This window comes from Ceratotherium simum, chromosome 7 (assembly GCF_057802395.1).
Source record: "Ceratotherium simum simum isolate JZ-2026a chromosome 7, ASM5780239v1, whole genome shotgun sequence".
Taxonomy (NCBI): Eukaryota; Metazoa; Chordata; class Mammalia; order Perissodactyla; family Rhinocerotidae; genus Ceratotherium; species Ceratotherium simum.
Genome location: NC_141906.1, coordinates 11,124,934 through 11,141,882, shown reverse-complemented (window position 1 = coordinate 11,141,882; position 16,949 = coordinate 11,124,934). Strand labels below are relative to the sequence as shown.

General features: G+C 49.9%; 1 protein-coding gene across 2 annotated transcripts in view; it reads left to right on the top strand.

Moving 5' to 3' along the window:
* The window catches only part of NAV2 (neuron navigator 2), a 697,375-nt gene that overhangs the window by 320,382 nt on the left and 360,044 nt on the right, over positions 1–16,949 (top strand). Inside the window, exon 1 of one of the 2 annotated variants that reach the window (XM_087433094.1) lies at positions 584–856. The exons of the other annotated variant lie outside the window; for it this stretch is intronic. Within the exon in view, the coding sequence (XP_087289220.1) occupies positions 599–856 (258 nt within the window). The 5' untranslated portion in view covers positions 584–598. Of the gene's footprint in view, positions 1–583; positions 857–16,949 lie in introns of those variants that run through there. 2 annotated transcript variants of the gene reach the window in all.

Sequence of the window (16,949 nt, the reverse complement as noted above, 5' to 3'; positions counted from 1 at the left end):
TCTGCGTCGCGAGTGACACTGCGGTGCTCGTGATCAGGGCGGCAGCTGCGTCTCGGTGGAGGCGTCTTGCGCTCCGTGCGCCCTCCCTCTCCTTCCTCCGCCGCTCGCTCCTTCGCTCCCCGCTCTGCTCGCGCCTACCCTCGCCGGCTCACACCCGCAGCCTCCCGGGGCGGGAGGCGTGCGTCCCCGCCGCTCCTCTTCCAAAGGGGCCTCCTCACTTCGGAGACGCAGTGACAAGTTAATATGGGCTTCCAAGCCTCAGGTTCCCAGGAGGAGAATCGCAAGAGGCATCAGCCCCTGAGCTCCCGGAGCCCTTGAAGAGGCTGCCCAGGAGCGGCGCGAGACCCTGCTGCAGCATCCGTCCAGGTGGGACCAGCTGAGCGCGGCCACCGGTCTTCCGCCGCATCCCGGCACCCCGAAGGCGCGCTCGCCGGATTGCTCCTAGCTCCCCGACTCGGGGATTTTCTTTTCCTCCGCTGGTGGTGGGCGCCTCGCGGGCCGAGGCCCGGCGCCTGCTCTGCTGCCCGCGCTGCCTTTAGCGGTCGCCTCCGCTGCCGCTGCCAGGGACGTGCTGGGAAAGCCGAAGCCCCGGGAGAAGATGCCGGCCATCCTGGTCGCCTCCAAAATGAAGTCGGGACTGCCCAAACCCGTGCACAGCGCCGCGCCCATCCTGCACGTGCCCCCAGCCCGGGCCGGCCCCCAGCCCTGCTACCTCAAGTTGGGAAGCAAGGTGGAGGTGAGCAAGACCGCCTACCCTAGCCAGATCCCCCTGAAATCGCAGGGGCTGCAGGAGCCGGCGGGGGAGGGGCTCCCGCTGCGGAAGAGCGGCTCGGTGGAAAACGGGTTCGATACTCAGGTGAGAGGTGCTGGCTGCCGGGGCACTGTTCTGGGGGTATGGGTGAATACTTTTTTGGGGGGAAGGGGATACCCTGTGGGCGGAGAAGGGAACCGTTCCGCTTAGGCCGGCAGATTGGGGGATGCGCGAGGAGAGTGGGCTGGCCAGTGGGTGTGGCCCGGGTGCTCGAGGTTTGCCTTAAGGAGCTCTGCGAGACCCGGGTGCCCGCACCCCTGAGGCTTCCTGCTGGGGGGCACCCAAAACCGTGTGCAGCCCTGGAAAGGTCAGGTCCTGCGTGTTGAGGGTTTGGCCCCAAGAAGGCAGTGTCTAATGCAGCAGCTGGCTGTCTGTCGGCTCTGCAGAGATTCTGTCCCTGCCAAGGAATGGTCCGAGGCCTCGTTGGGCTCAATGCCCCCTGGCCTGGCTGCAAGATCCAGGAAAAGGGGGCTGAGGGTGGCAGCGAACCTGCTCCCCTCGGCTGGAAGATGCCCGCCCCTGCCCCATCCCTAGGGCCGACGGGATCCCGGGCACGGCGCTGGGACTGCAGTAGGGGCGCCCGGCGCAAAGGCTGAGGCAGGCGGCTGGAGACTCCTAGCGTCTTGGCTGGCTGTCGCGGTGGGGTGGGGGTGGCTCCTCAGAATGGCGCCCGAAGCTAAGCCCCTCCTTCCTGGGTAGTAGATCCTGGTGCTAGTAGCCCGAGTGACTGGGGGTGGGTGATGGATTGAAAAGAAGTGGTGACTTCTACCTTTCCAGACAGAGCCCGCATCACGCAATTGGCTGGGTGACAGACCCTGGCAGGGCAATCTCTTTTAAGGAAACCAGCAAAGGCCAATCAGGTCCTCTTGGCCTCCTGCCCTCCCTGCTGCCTTTTTTTCCCTCTTCTGGGAGGAGGGAGCAGGGGCATGCTGCATTTTCTTGGCAGGCAGTCAGCAGGGACTTTTGGGGACAGGCGGACCTGACGGATGTGACTGTCCTGGTCAGAAGAGGCGGGAAGCTGAGGGGGAGGTAGTTTGGGGCTGGTGTCAGGGAAGTGGCAACAGACCAGCTGACCTTTTTGGCAATTACTTCTCCACTGACACTGTCTCCACCTTCTCCTGGAGCTTTCTCTGATCAGAGGCTAGAACTCAACACATTCCTAGCCGTTCTGATGGGGGAACTGGAGCTGGAAGCTAATTGTAAGCAGACTTTTGGAACTCTGGGCTGGAGAAGGCCCTCAGAGCAGATTAAGCTCCTACGCCAGGCTGATAAGCATGCCCCTTGCTGCTACACTTGCTAAACATTTTTGGAAGCTGACAGGTTTGAGTGATGGCGTGTGGGAGGAAGGCAAGATTTCCCCAGTGCTCCTGGGGCCTGTCTCTGCTAGGGTTTTGTGCTCTGCTCCCTTTCTGCTGTTAGCGAAAGGATTTGTCCAGTGGGCTCTGAAATGGGAATGAGCTCAGGGTACACTCCTGCGAGAGTCTCCCCTTCATCCTTAGAGGTGGGACTTCTGAGGAGTGGTGGGCGGTAGGTGGGAGGCCAGAGCAGTGACTCGGGATGTGACACACACCCTCGGGCCTGATGAGCAGGACCTGAGGAATGAGAGGGAAGGTGGACGCTGGGATTCTTCCTCCCTGGGCAGCTGTTCTGCCTTTGCTCACTTGACCCTTCATTTAACAAACATTGTTGGAGGACTTACAGGGGGCAGGCGCTGGAAAGGTGACTCATTGCCCTCCTCCCAGAATAAATGCTCTCCAGCTGCTCCGGGAGGGGCTGGCATGGTCCCATTCCCTCAAGGCTTTGCTTCCTTCCCTCGCCTTTGGCCCACAGTCCCAAGAATGCCCCCATTCCACCTGCCCTGCCCTCTGTGGACCTTGTGCGTGGACCATGAGGATGGTTTGGATGGACTGCTCAGGAAATTGGCCCCTTGCCCGTGGGCTGTCCTGCTCCGTACCAGCCTGCCCTTTCCTATCTGTGTCTGGGCTTCCTGGGGGCTCTTCTCTGTGGCAGGTGGCAGATCTTTGTTCTCACTGCCCCACCCTGGCATCAAAGTGACCTTGGCAGTGGGGGTTTTCCCTTCTTTGGACAGAACTTTCTCCACTCTTCCTGACATGGTGCCCATTCATCCAAGAAAGTCTCTCCGTTATGGCTTGAGGACTGTCTGGCTTGACATCTGGTAGTCCCCAATCCAAAAACCTGGTATTTATCAACAGAAGATACTCAGGAAATGATGCTTTAAATGGCAGATGATATCCTGGGACCTCTGACTCCCCTTTTATTCAGGGGGCTTTTGGCAGAAGGCTGGTTTGTGCAGTGGCCAATAACACAGGTTTTAAAGTCAGATGGATATCCATGGTGTCCTGTCTCTGCCATGAACTAGCTGGGTGACCTATTTGATTAACCACTCTGGGCCTCAGTGTTCCCATCTGTAAAAATGGGCATGAACAATCTCACCAATTGTGAGGATTAAGAAAAATAACATGTAAAGTGTTTTAGCCCAGTGTTTGGCAAATAAGGAACACAGTAAAATTAGCTATTTATATTGCTAACCCAAGAGATAGGGTGTGTTGAGCCTAGATCTAATAGCATGTAAGTGAGAAAAGACATAACTTATTCTCAAGCCCTTGAGAGGGTATCCATCGGTTCTCGAGGATTTACAGAGCATCTATCATGTGCCTAGTGCCGTACCAGGCACGCTGGGAAGATGAGGGCAGGGCATGAGGGCCTGACATGCCAGCTATTTACATATAATCTCATCCTCACAGTAACACCCAAAGCAGATATGATATTTTCTGTAACAATAATGTAATGGCAAATCATTGCATAGCACTTCCTATGTGCGAGGAATTGTTCTAAAAACATTACATAAAATACCTCATTTGTTTCTTACAACAATCCAATGAGATAAGTGTTATTATTTTCATTTTACACTTGAGGAAACTGAGGCAAAGACTGGGTTAGTACCCTTGTGACTGGCAGAAGTAGAATTAGAACTTAGACAGTCTGGCTCTGGACTCTGTACCCTTAACCACAATGTCATACGGAGATAACCACAGGCTTCCTGATCACTTGCAGGCCCTGATTTAGAAGACCAGTGCTCCAACCAGTGGGCTAGAAGAGTGAGACTCAGCAAGGTGGGGTAACTTGCTCTAGGTCGTCCTACTCCACTGTGGCAGAGCAGGGAGTCTAGCTGAGGTTGAACTAGTTCAAGGGTGATGGTCCTCCCACTCTTCGTAGCTGCACCCCTCTATCATGCTCTGGCTGATGTACAGGGTGAATAAGACATGCCTGGGCCTTGGGGATTTTACAGTCTAGCTGGGAGGCGTAACTGATGTACCAGCAGCAACAGGGCACAACACAGAGAGCTGAGAGGTATGCTTGGGGCTCAAAGGAAGGGAAGGGCCACGATGGCTGGAGAAGTCTGGAGGGCCTCATGGAGGAGGCAGGAAGTGGCTGGGCTTCAGAGACAGGCAGGAATGGCTGGGTGGGGAGGGTAGGAGGTGAGATGAGTATGACAGGGAAGGATGAGGAGCAGGGCTATGCAGTGGTGCAGAGCTAGGAAGCTGCACCTTCATGCAACAGGTAATTGTTCCGTATCTAGCATCTTCCTTCTAACAGGGAGGATGAGAAAAGAACAAAGGCATCTCACAGGTGAAGGATTGGATTTGCATGCTGGGTTCCTGGTGGATAGTAATTCTGAGCATGCCAGGTAGTTATGAGAAGTTGGGGAGATAGTGTCCATAAAAGACCTGGTTTATAACAGACCCTTGGGAAATGACAGTGATGATTATTATTAGCTTGGGGTTCAGAATATTCAATGTGGTAGTCACAGGGGAAAGGAGTCGATTCTCAGGGCTTCTGTTATTATGTAGCCAATGACAGCCCCGTCTCCCCCAAGCCTGCTCTCCACCTCCATGAAGTATGAAAAGACCTAATGTAGTCAGCAAATAGCTCTTAGGTGCAGCCCCACCGTCTACTCCCCAGGTCCCTCACCTTGAAGCTCTCCCACAAACCTACAGCTGCGCCTCAACCCTCAGTGGGGGGAACTGTGCTCTGCAGCAGAACATCCCCCCGGTTCCCTTCCTGGTGCTGGGATGCCTGGGCCTTCCCCCAAGAGCGAACATTTATAGCATCTGCTCTGTTAACATGGTGTATAAATTATGACCATGTGCAAAGAATTGTTTTAGAGACGTGCTCTGTGTTAGTTCAGAAACCCTGTCCGGCCGACCTTCACATAAGGAATGCTCATGAGCTATTTGAAGAGAGGTTAGCCTATTTTTAAGAAGCAGTTGCAGGAAAAAAACAGTATATATCTAATACTTTGATATTTCCTGGTTTTAGGATCCTGGTGTTCAACTTGCAACTTATTTCTGTAAAAAAGTAATTAGAAGTGATTGAAATCCTCTGTGGGTGTTTTAGATGTTTAAAAAGAAAGTGCAGGCGAGGCTCCTGGGAAGAGAGCACAGCTCCAAACTGACAACCTGTTGCAACTTTGCCCCATGGTGTTTTCATTAGAATCCTTGCTCCATCATCAAAGTTGATTATGGATTTGATTAGTGCATTTTTCTGCTATTGTGTTATTCCCTTTCTTCTCTTCCTCAGTTCTTGGAGGGGAATGTGTAGCATGGTTATCTGCCAACATGCAAGAATGTTTATAGTTCACATATTATTGTTTATTCCTTGGGCTAATTTTCTGAAGACACTCTAAGGGTGGGACTGGTGGCTTATTTAGGGTATCATTACGTGTGTGTATATGTATATAAATACATCTACTTCTGGATATGTGTATATACACATATATACACCCACATATACAAATATATATGCATGGAACAGCTTAAAGTAATAAGCACGTGTAAGCACACACACATCAGAGGCCAGGTTGCAGGAATTACAGCCCAATTTCCCGCTTTCAGAATAGCTAGATTTGCTTCCCATTTCTCACACTCTTTCCTCTGTGACCAAGATTGAAGCACCCAATCTTGGTGTCCCATTTTATATACTTATAAGAGATGTAGCCTTGAGAGAGGTATTTTAATTAGGTCTTAGTGAAGCTCCTGAAGCCAGTCTGAAAAAACCAAACCACCCAGTGAGATTTTGGCTTAAGGTCAGAGATCTTATTTCTTAGAATCAGCTTCAGCAGCAGGGAAGGGAATATTTATGGAGCATCTGCTACGTGCCAGATAGTCTGCGGTGCACTTTGTGTGTGTGTGTGTGTGTGTGTGTGTGTGTATAGCATATTTAATTTGAGACACAAGAAACTGGGTAAAATGTAAGGTGGTCTTTTGGAGGCAGTTTTACATGGCTCGTTGAGAGACAGACTTGGGTGCGAATGCAGCTTTGGGCAAGTTACTTAACAGCTCTAAATTTTGTTGTCTTCGTTGATAAAGCAGAAATGGTGATGCGTATAGCATGGCTGTGAATATTCAGTGAGATGATACAGGTAGGTTGCTGAGCACAGAGCCTGGCATGTAATAAGAAAGGAATATGTGGTATTGCCTATCTTTATTAACCGAGGTCAGAGCCAAGTTTGGAAACCAGATCTGCCTCATTCCAAGCTCACGTTCTTTCCGCTCTGCCTCTCTGCCTCCCAAGTACGTGCACGATTGATTACGTGGAAGGGCAGATGGCTTGTACCAGGAAAGCAGAGAGCATGGCGGGGTTTGGTTAGATGAATGGGGAGCAAGAGTAAATTAAGAATGGTAGCCTCTAAATGAGTCACATCCAGACTTGTGAAATGAAACCTCCACGTTTTGGCCCCAGACATGCACTAACCAAGCTGAGGGATCTGCTGCAAACCAAACTTGTGGGAAGCCTCCTTTGTATACCCAGTCTGAGCCGGCACATAGAGGTGGCTGAGTGGAGCTGCTAATCTGGTGGCCCTGCCCAGGACCAAGAATGGAACAGCCCCATTGATTGTGCTTCTGAATGGCTCCTTATTGTTCTGAGGGCAGAAGGAAAGCCCTCTTCCCTCACGGCTGGCTTGGCAGTGGTGGGAGCTGGACCTTGTGATCAGTTTTGGTCATTAAGGTGCCCCAAGGCATGGCCAGCTGCCCACTGGTGTTTTACTATTAGCCACAGGGCCAATTTCAATGGCGGCTCTGTCTCTTGGTCACATTGTTCAAGGAGATGGACAGCGCTCCTGGAATGTCTTGGCAGAATGGGTCATGTGATTTGGGGAACAAAACTGGGTCAGGCTTTTGTGCTTCAGTCCACACAAGACAATAGTGAGTGACACAGAAGTTTTCGCAGGAACCCCAAGTCGCCCACACAGAACCTACAGAATGACTCATGACTTAGTGTTCCCTTTCCCAGGGAAAACAGACCCTCTCTTGTGTTTTGCAAACAATGGCCCCACAGCGTCTCTCCTTCCAATTGAAACCTTAATACCTTCAGTGAATTTTGGGTTGTTCCAACCTTCCCCCTGCCTGATAGGAGAGAAGATAGGGTAGAAATGGGGGTGTGGTCAGGATAATAATGAACCTACCTCCCAGGGTTCTTTCCCTTTAAACAAAATCAGTTACTCATGGCAGTGTGACACAATAAAAATAATTATAACAATGGCTGCTGATACTGATCGAGCCTAACCTCTGTACCAGCATAATGCACAGCACCAGATGTGTATCGTTCCATTTAATCCCGCTGACATCCCATGAGGTAGATGCTACTTCCTGAAGAGAAGTGGAAATGCCAGCTCTGGGAGTCAGCAACTTTGCCTCTAGTTCTGTCTCTTTGACACTTTGCTGCATGACCTTCAACGAGTCACATTGTCTTTCGAGCTTCAGTTACTTCATCTGTAAAAGGGAGAGAATAATACTTGCTCTACCTTTTTTGAAGAGTTATTGTGGAGCTTCATAGAGGCAATCATTATGAACAAGGCACAGGTTTAAGCATTTTACACCCAAAATACCCTTCAAGGAAACCAAGGCAGAGAGAGGTTAAGCTACTTTTCCAAGTAGCACAGCTGGTAAGTGGCAAACCCAGAATTTGAACCCATATCTATTTGACCCCAAAGTCAAGGTTCTTAAATAGCAAGTGTGAAAGCACTTTGAAAAAAAATATCTGAAGAGGCATTGTTAATACTGAATCGAAGTAAATTGCTTTAAAATTTCCTTTTGCTTGGTACATATGCCATTTGGCTCCTCCGCTGTGTCCTAGAGTTTAGAAATATTGAAAATCTTCTTTCAATACTAAGTAAATATTAGTTGCTTAATACTATCAGGTGCCCACTCAGGGATGGGTAAAATTCCAAGTGCTCTGAGGCCTCAAGGTCCACTAAGTGTTATCACTGAGTGTGCCAGGCTTGGCTGGTTCTGGACAGAGAAAGGGAAAATGGAGAATTTGATCAGAATCGTTTATTGGCATGTGGAAGCAATCAGATAAATTCAGACTATGGATCATTCTTTAAGACAACAGGCCTGAGATCTTCAAAACTGACAATGTCATGGAAGACAAAGAATTTAAAAAGGTAGTTGGAGGACTGTTCTAGAAAAGGAGACCAAAGAGCTATGACAACCAAATCCGATGAGAGATCCTTGACTAGATCCTGGATGAGCAAAACCGTAAATGCTAGAAAGGTCATTCTGGAGACAATTGGAGGTATTTGAATGCAGGTTGTGTATTAGGTAGTATTATTCTATCGATGTTAATGGTGTTGGAGTTATGTAAGAAAATGTCCTTTTTCTTGGGGGGTACATGCTGAAATATTTAGAGGTGAAGTGTGTTGATGTTAGCAACTGACTCAAATGGTTCAGGGAAAAAAAACGTGAGTGTATCTGCAGGGAGAAGAGGAAAGCAAATGTCATAAAATGTTAACAACTGGTGAATCTAGTGAGATATATGTGCAATTCTTCCCACTTTTTTGTGTTTGAAAGTTTTCCTAATAAAATGTTGGGAAACAAAACCAAGCCCTGGCTAAAGAGTATAATTAGCAATCCCTTTGACATCTATGGTGTATCCAGGAGAACATAAACGAAATAGGAGTGTGTGTGTGTACGTGTGTGTACTCACCGTAAATAGCCTGGCCGAGTTTGTTTCACTAGATTTAGGGTCTGGACTCTCCTTTCTGGTGTAGTGTGAGAATCTTGTTTAATTCTTATTCTTTCATGACACTGGTTGCTGACATTTTATGGAAATCATGAGATCCAGTTTGATTTGATAATATCTTGTAAAAAGCTAAGATATTTCCAAGGTTGAAAATATAAAAGACATTTTTTAAATGAAATTTTTTAAAATATTAAAACCCTTGGTCAACTCCCACTCATCCAGGCATTGAGAAGGTAAGAGTAGGAGTGGAAGCAAGCTCCTTTCTCTGCTTCACCCTCTCTTTCTCCCCACTACTTAGGCCTCCTTTGCCTGGCTAAATCTTCCCCATTCTTTACCCATTCAAGTTACAGGCTTAGGGTCTCCTCCTCCAGGAAGCCTTCTGCCACCACCATGGTCTAGATGCAATGTCTCTCCTATGTGCTCCATCGCCTGCTCTGGAACCCCTACAACTTGGACTGTGATAGCTTACTTAACCAGACTGTGGCTTCCATGAGGTCAGGGATGTGTCTCTCTCGATCCCTGCTGGTACAGGGTCAGCACATAGTAGGTTCTTAGTTAATATTTGCAGAAGGAAAAAAGGATGAGTGGGGAAGATAATAGAAAGAATTGAAAAACGGGAGTCAGTGGCTATTGCGCACCAGCTGTGTTCAGGAAGCTGTGGCTAAGCCATATGGATCCTGCAGCACTTCCTCACGGCCTGTGAACTGAGAAGATCCCGTGATGGTGGGTGGCCAAGTGTAGGAGACACAGAGCGGGCAACCTGAATGCTGGCTAAGGCCAGAGTCAATGCTCTCCAACCCCAGGTCTTAGGGAAACTCACCTGGTCTGTCTGGGTCGATGGAGGAGGCAGATTCCTGCACACAAGACTATTTACAATGCCCAAACTGACTGGCTGCTCCAGTGGAAGAAGATCTGTCAGGATGTGATAATGGCGGCTCAGTAGGCTGGAAGGGTTGAGGGGGAGAACACCGTGGGCTTTTGCAGATTCCCGCCCCCTTCCACCACCACCAGGAGCTTTGGAAGGGGGACTTGAGAAGGGTTCTGAAGGGTTTTAGTTGGTTAAGAACAGGGCAGGGTTTCGAGAGTCCTCGGATGGGACAAGCCTTCCAGGAATAATGATTGCAGCAACCGTTTATATGCCATTTCCATACATAATCTCATTTAATCCTCACATTAACTTTCTGAGTCACATTATTGATCCTGTTTTACCAATAAGGAGAAAAATGAGGAGTTGGTGAGAAATTAGCCAGTGGCAGGATTCAAACCTGGGTGTTTCCGATTCCAAAATCTGTGCTCTTAAGTGTTGCCTTCTGCCAATAATTGGAGGAGACCTGCGTCCCATCCTGAGGTGCTGCTTTGGACCACCAAACCTCCAGACCCCTTTTCCCTGGAACTGTTCCCCATTTCCTTCTTGTAGGGTCTCCTGTGCGTGTCCCAGCCTGTCGCCAGAGGCTTCGCATTTATAGAATGAGGAGCCCCATTGCTTTTATCCCCATCCTGCTGCAATCTGGAAATGATCTCCTTCTCTCACTGCTGTGGCTGCTGTCCCCAGGTCACCCCTGTGCTGCCGGGCCCAGCAGGGTCCCTTTGCCTAACAGCTGGCAGGACCTCTTTCCTGTCCTACCACAGCCCACGCGGCTGCAACTCTGCAGACCGTCCCCATTTCACGCTGATTTGCTTTGATTCTTTTCAGACCTGGGAGTGGCGCATGTTTACGTCAAAATATGTGGGCCACGAGTGTCCCAGAGCTGTCAGACCTTCTGGTGTGCGAACTTTGGTTGTTAGCTGTCTCTGGATCGAGGAAGGCAAGCCCTGGAGCGAAAAGCACCATTTGGGTGACAAAACCACATTTAGAATAACCAGGCTCACTTGGAGTGCCTGCTTAGTAATCTGTGCCTCTAAGGACTAGAGACTTCGAGCCAGTGTAGACCTTGGAGGCCATCTAGTCCCACAGCTCCATTGTGGCACAGAGTGGGTGTAACTTGCCCATGGTCACCCAGCTCCGAGGACAGAGCAAAAACTGGAACCCAGGCCTCCTGACTCCTGGCCCAGTGTTCTTTCCACCTCACTCATGGTGATCAGATGTTCTGCTCTGAAGGGCCTGATGGTTTGAAAAACTGGAACCAGCTCTAAGCTCTATTCTTTTCCCCTCCTTCTACCAAGTAAAGTATTCTTAATTCTTTCATTTAGAAAGCTTTTGCATTTGACTCAATGAATCAGAAAACCAGGACCTCTTTGTGGATGGTACAGTTGTGGCAACAGACTGCCACTGAACACCTCGCATGGGCCACTTTACATACATCATCTCATTTAAGCCTCACGACAATGTGATAAGACTGGCGGCATTTCATCCATTTCACGTGTGAGGTTCTGAGGCGGTAACTTGACCAAGCACACAGAGTCAGTATTGGAACTCTCTCATTTCATGTCCGTGGTCTTTCTGCCCAGCCTCTTGGATACCCCAAGCTAGAAGTCAGAGAGACCCAGGTTAAGATCCCACCTCTCCATTTATTTACCAGGCGTCTAACTTCCCCAGTGCTAGTGTGGGGCCTGGGACACAGGAGGCACTCAATAAATAGTTGTTGAACTGCAGCTTGCACAAGTCAGTCCCACCGAGACTCAGTTTCCCAGGGGAAGTGTAGCATTTCAATGGGTCATGCGGATTACAGCAATTAGTGAGTGTAAAATGCCTGACGTTGGGGCAGATACCATCACTGTATTTACTGAGCACTTACTCTGTGCTGGGCACTCTTCTAAGCATTGTCTGGATTTTCCCATTTAATCCTCACAAAAGCAATAACCTCTGAGGAGGGCACTTTTGTTATTGTCTCCGTTTGACAGTGAACCAGGGCACATAGAACATGAGCAACTTGCCCGAGGTCACCCACCTGGAACCCAAGGTCACCGTCTGTGAGTGGAGGAGCCTGGCGTGCAACTCAGGCAGAGCCTGCCTGCCGACCCTCCGCGTGGCCCTTCCTCTGTGCTGCTTCTAACTACACCCAAATCTAGCTGAGGGTGGGAAGGGGACGCGTACAACTGAGGGCACGGACGGGGAGAACAACTTGTCTCAGGTTCTTCAGTGTGAGAGGTAGTCCAACCCAGCTAAGACTCGCCTTCTCCAGTGGCCTGGGGCTCTGGTCTTTAAAAGGGGCTGCCTCTCGAGTGGGAAAGGGCGAGCTGTTTAGTCCTGGGAAGCACTTCCAGGCTGGAGATGGTCACCAAGAATCTGTAACTCTCAACTGCCTGGGGGACTGTGTGGCTTTCCCGTCTGGTCCCTGCTTCTCACTCATTTGGAATCATTCCTTCTCTGGTTCACAGAGCAGAAACCAATATAAATTTGACTTAGTCTCTAGAAATGTTTACCTGGCTAAAAATATGCCGGCTTTGTTATATTTTTAGCCAAATTTAGATTCAAAGTATATGAATTGCCCACACCCATGTACTAGGCATGAACTTTTGGTACATTTTGTAACAGGAAGCTGCTGGTTTTCCATTCCAAAGAACTGGAATTCGGTCAGAAATTTGTCATTTGCAAGTGCCAACTCTTGCCACATTCCATCGCTGTTTTTAAGAGCGTCTCGTCACCTGGATTCGGAGGAGCGGGCCATGGGCGAGGCCAGGCTGCCTTGGTGGATTCTCCAGGCCTACTGCCTCCCAAGTGACCTGGGCCTGGCCCTCCCCGGGCCCACGCCATCTGCAGGGTGTTGCCTTTGGATTCGGGTATGGGCAGACAGGGTGCTTATTTTAGAACTGGAAGGAGAGGAGATGTATCAATAAAAAAAAGCAGGGAAGGAAAAATCCATTCAGTGGTTTTAAAATATCTCTCCCTCAATAGGACAGATTATTTTTGTTTCTTAAAAACAACTGGTAATTTCCTCCTCGAAACAGAGTTGGAAAGAGAGATGTATACAGCTGTAAAAAAGAAGGGACTGTGAAGGTGGCCTGTACGTTTCACCACCCTGGTCCATTCGCACAGGACAGGTCATTTCCCCCAACCTCCAAAGCCTGTCCTGCTCCTGCCTGGCAGACTCTAACCTTAGAACTCTATCACAAAGACCCTGTTTTCTTACCCTTTATTTTATAGGTGAGGAAGGCGAGCCTCAGGACCTTTGCACTTGCCATTCCTTCTGCCTGGAATGACTTCCCCAGATATTGACACAGCTCACTCTCTTACCTGCAGTCCCTGCTTAGACGTCACTTCTTTATCAAAGATGCCTTTTCTGACCACCCTATATAAAATAGCAATCCATCTTTTATTTCTCTTTACCTTGCTTTATTTTTCTCCAGAACCAGAGCAGTCTTCTCCTGACATGTTATGTGACATTTATCATGTGTCTTCTTCATTAGACCTTCGGCTCCAGGAGAACAAGGGCTTTGCTGATCTTGTTCACAGCTGTACCCCTGTACCTGGGACAGTGCCCAGCACCTAGTCAGTGCTTACTGAGTATCTAGTGAGTAAAGGACGGGTACTTGTGGAGAGTTCAGGCAGAGCCGGGACCAGCATCCCGGTCCTACCCCAGGTGCAGGGCTCTTAGATACACTGTTTCTCCTACTAAGAAGTCTACAGTGTGTCCCTTAAGATGCTAATGGGTCAAAGTGTTGTCCCCTTGACAGTTTTGCTTCTTTCGTGGGGGCTGTTTGTGCAAAGAGTGGGTGAGTGTCTTAGCGCAAAGATCAGTGTCTTAAGGCAAAGATATGCGTGAGCCAAGTTGTCTGGGAAAGGTAACATTTTTGCTCGGGTTGTGGAATTCTTACTCTATGAGCAGACTCTTACTTTGTCTGATTTCAGGGCTGGGCCTGAGATGCCCACAGTAGAATGTGACGTGAGAATTGGGTTTGCCGACAGACACTGGTTCCATTTTGTCTTCAGTCTCTCTTTTTCCTCCTTCTTTCCTTCCTTCCTTCCTTCCTTCCTTCCTTCCTTCCTTCCTTCCTTCTTTCCTTCCTTCCTTCCTCCCTCCCTCCCTCCCTCTCTTCCTCCCTCCCTCCCTCCCTCTCTTCCTCCCTCCCTCCCTCCTTCCCCTCTCTGTCCCTCTCTCTCTTTCTCTCTTTTTCCCTCCCGTTCCTCTTTCTTTCTTTCTCCTGGTCACTTTTTGTGCTTTAAACCCTTGTTAATAAAAGTATGGTCTGTGGACCAGCAGTAATGGCATCACATGCCAGCTTGTTAGAAATGCAGAACCTCAGACCTAGCCCCAGACCTTCTGAGTCAGGATTTGCATTTTAACAAGGCCCCCAGATAATTCATAGGCAGATTAAAATTTAGGAAGCAGAGGAGCATTTATGCCCTCATCCCTTCAGAAGTGGTACTTAAGAGAAACTCCCTCCCATGAAGTGCTAGGTCGCCACCTCTGTCTGGAGGCATGGGGCCCCTGCCTCTAATAACCCTAGCCTATGACTGGGGATGGGGGGATGGACAGGGCAACCCTAAAAGAGACTTCTAGAATCCATGGGCACTCCATTTCTTACATTACTCTGTCTTATTCACCTGTGCACTGGGCTTTGCAGCTAACGTTTGGTCAGCATGAGGGGAGGCTGTCACCTATGTGGTAACTGCAGAAGGAAGGGAGATCTAGTCCTTAACCCAGAAGCTCAGGGTTAGAGGACCTCAGCTCTCCACTCTGCTAGGTGTGCTCCAGGCTGGTCGAGATGGTGTCTTTCAGGAGCTGGAGGCAGTTCCATCCCAGCCCTTCTCACAGATGGCTGTGAAATCCTCTCTGGTTCCTTCAGCAAAGGCAGGACAGCCATTCCCACAGTCTGAACAGAGCCCTACTCCCATGATCCTTTGCTATTTGGAAGTGTCCTTCCAATTCTCCTTGAATTGCAATTGGAAATTGCATTGCATGATTCCAGCACGTGGTTGTGAAGGAGGCAGTGTGTATCCCGGAGTACAAAGGGGAGGGTGGCGCTCGAGTGGTGGTGCTGGGCCCTCCACCCTGCCTAGGGGAGCCCTCTCAATGGACAGGTGCTGTGCACATGTAATCTGTCTGCCTGCTGAGGCATTTCTCTCAGTCATGCTGCAGTTGTGTATTGATTTGGGGAAAGCCCATTGATAAGGGCAGAACAGATTAACTGAGCCCCTGAATCAAGCTGTTTGGTGAAATTATTGTCTAAGGCTGATGTTGGAGCTTTTCGCCTTGTTCTGTGTAAATTAGGGCTATTTAAACGCTGCTCACATGGTCACTGGTGCCATAGAAACCACCTGTCCTTGTGCACACCCCGTCTCAGTCCGGCCTGGGCCACCGCAGGTGGAGGAGGACTTGGTGGCCTCACGAGGGAGTCTGCAGGAGGAAGGTGGGTGGTGGAGGAAGTCGGAGGGGCTCTCTGCCCCCTCCCCCAGCTCCCTAGACTTGTCTCATTTAACCCCATCCAAGCTACCTGGAGGAGGGACCTCCACAGCCACCCTCAAGTCCAGACCTGGCCCTGAGTGGGGACAGGGAAGCTGCCCTGTGACTGAAAGTTGATCAGTCTGATACCAAGAAGTTGTTTGTGTGTGTGTGTACATTGACATGTGTGGGCATGGACATGCATGTGTGTGCATGGGCATGTGTGTGCATGTGTGTCCAGATGCTCCTGGAGAGGCTGTGGAAAACCCATTTTGACCACTGGCAGCACCACAGCATGTGAGGCAGTGTTGGGGGGCTGAGAGAGCACTGTTCGTGGAGTTGAGAAGCCTGAGTTTTCTTTCTAGACACTACTTTAACAGGCGGCGTGACCTGGGCACATGTCCAGTGGTTCTTTGCCAGGAGCGTGTGGAGTTGTCAAAACAGTACATGTGTCCAGATATCTCCCTTTCAGATGCAGGCCTGGGGTGAGGCTTCAGCATCTGCATCTGCATTTCTTTGGGCTCTGAGGGGATTCCGATGCATGCTCTGGGTGAGATCTCCTGGATTTGAGACCAGCCCCTGAGAGAAGTCAGGATGGTGGGTAAAATCAAGGGTAACAGCCACACAGGCCAGGGCTTGGATTCCAGCTCTGCCTGCTTAAGCTGCGGCCTTAGCGGAGCTGTGGAACCTGCCCTGCGTCCTCCTCTGCTCCAGAGGTGTAACAGTAACACCCCCACAGGGCTGCTCTGAGCTTAAATGCCATAAAGTGTATGAAGCAGGTGGCAAGTGCCTGGTGTGTGACAAGTTCTCCATAGATGTTAGGTCTTGGGCGTGTGTGTGTGTGTGTGTGTGTGTTTTCTGCTGTACCCTAATATATGGACAGAAACCTAAGGAAGTCCTGTGTGTGTGTGTATGTGTGTGTGTGTATTTTCTACTATACCCTAATATATGGATAGAAACCTAAGTAAGTCCAAGGCAGAATGCAATCAAGAAATGAGATGGCAGTGCTCAATTATATTAGTGCAATTTGGCAATAAGGAAACCAATTAATTCATTCTTTCAGACAGTTATTAGCAGGAAAGGGAGTGTACAAAGGTCCTATGGGGCAGAGTGAGATGCCAAGTGTGCACCTCCTCCTCCACAACAGGGCTTCTTAAACTTCAGTGTGTGTCAGTATTACCTGGGGGCCTGTTGAATATGCAGCATCCTGGGCCCCAGCCTCAGAGACTCTGATTTTGCAGATCTGGGTGAGGTCCAGGAATGCATATTTTTGGCAGCAACGACCAAGCCAATATGCAGAAGATGGTCTGCAGCCGTTACTCTGACAAAGGCTGGTCCCGAGTGAATGATCAAATTGGAGGATTAAGAGAAGGAGCGAGCTGGGTGAGTCGGGGCGGAATGGAGCCTTGAGAAGGTGCGAGGAGCTGGGTTTGAACCCGTGCAAGCTGCCGAGAAGACAGGGCAGCCGGTTGGGAGTTGGTGTGATGAGCAGATGGTGTAGGGCTCTGCCGGACTGGAGGCCATGGCTCTTCTCCCTGCTGCCAGGGGCTCGGGTCGCCATGTAGGGTGGGCATCACACTGGCATGTCAGGCGCTGCGAAGGGTTAGCCGGGACTCCAGAGTATGTGTCCCTTTGTCCTCTGTTTAGGGCCCAAGCTGGCTGCCTTTAAGTTGCCTGACAGCGCCCACAGAGTTCAGCATCAGTCTCTCGGTTTGCTCATTCAGACATCAGGGCTTAGGAACGACCTGGGGCGGGAGGTCTGGAAGGGT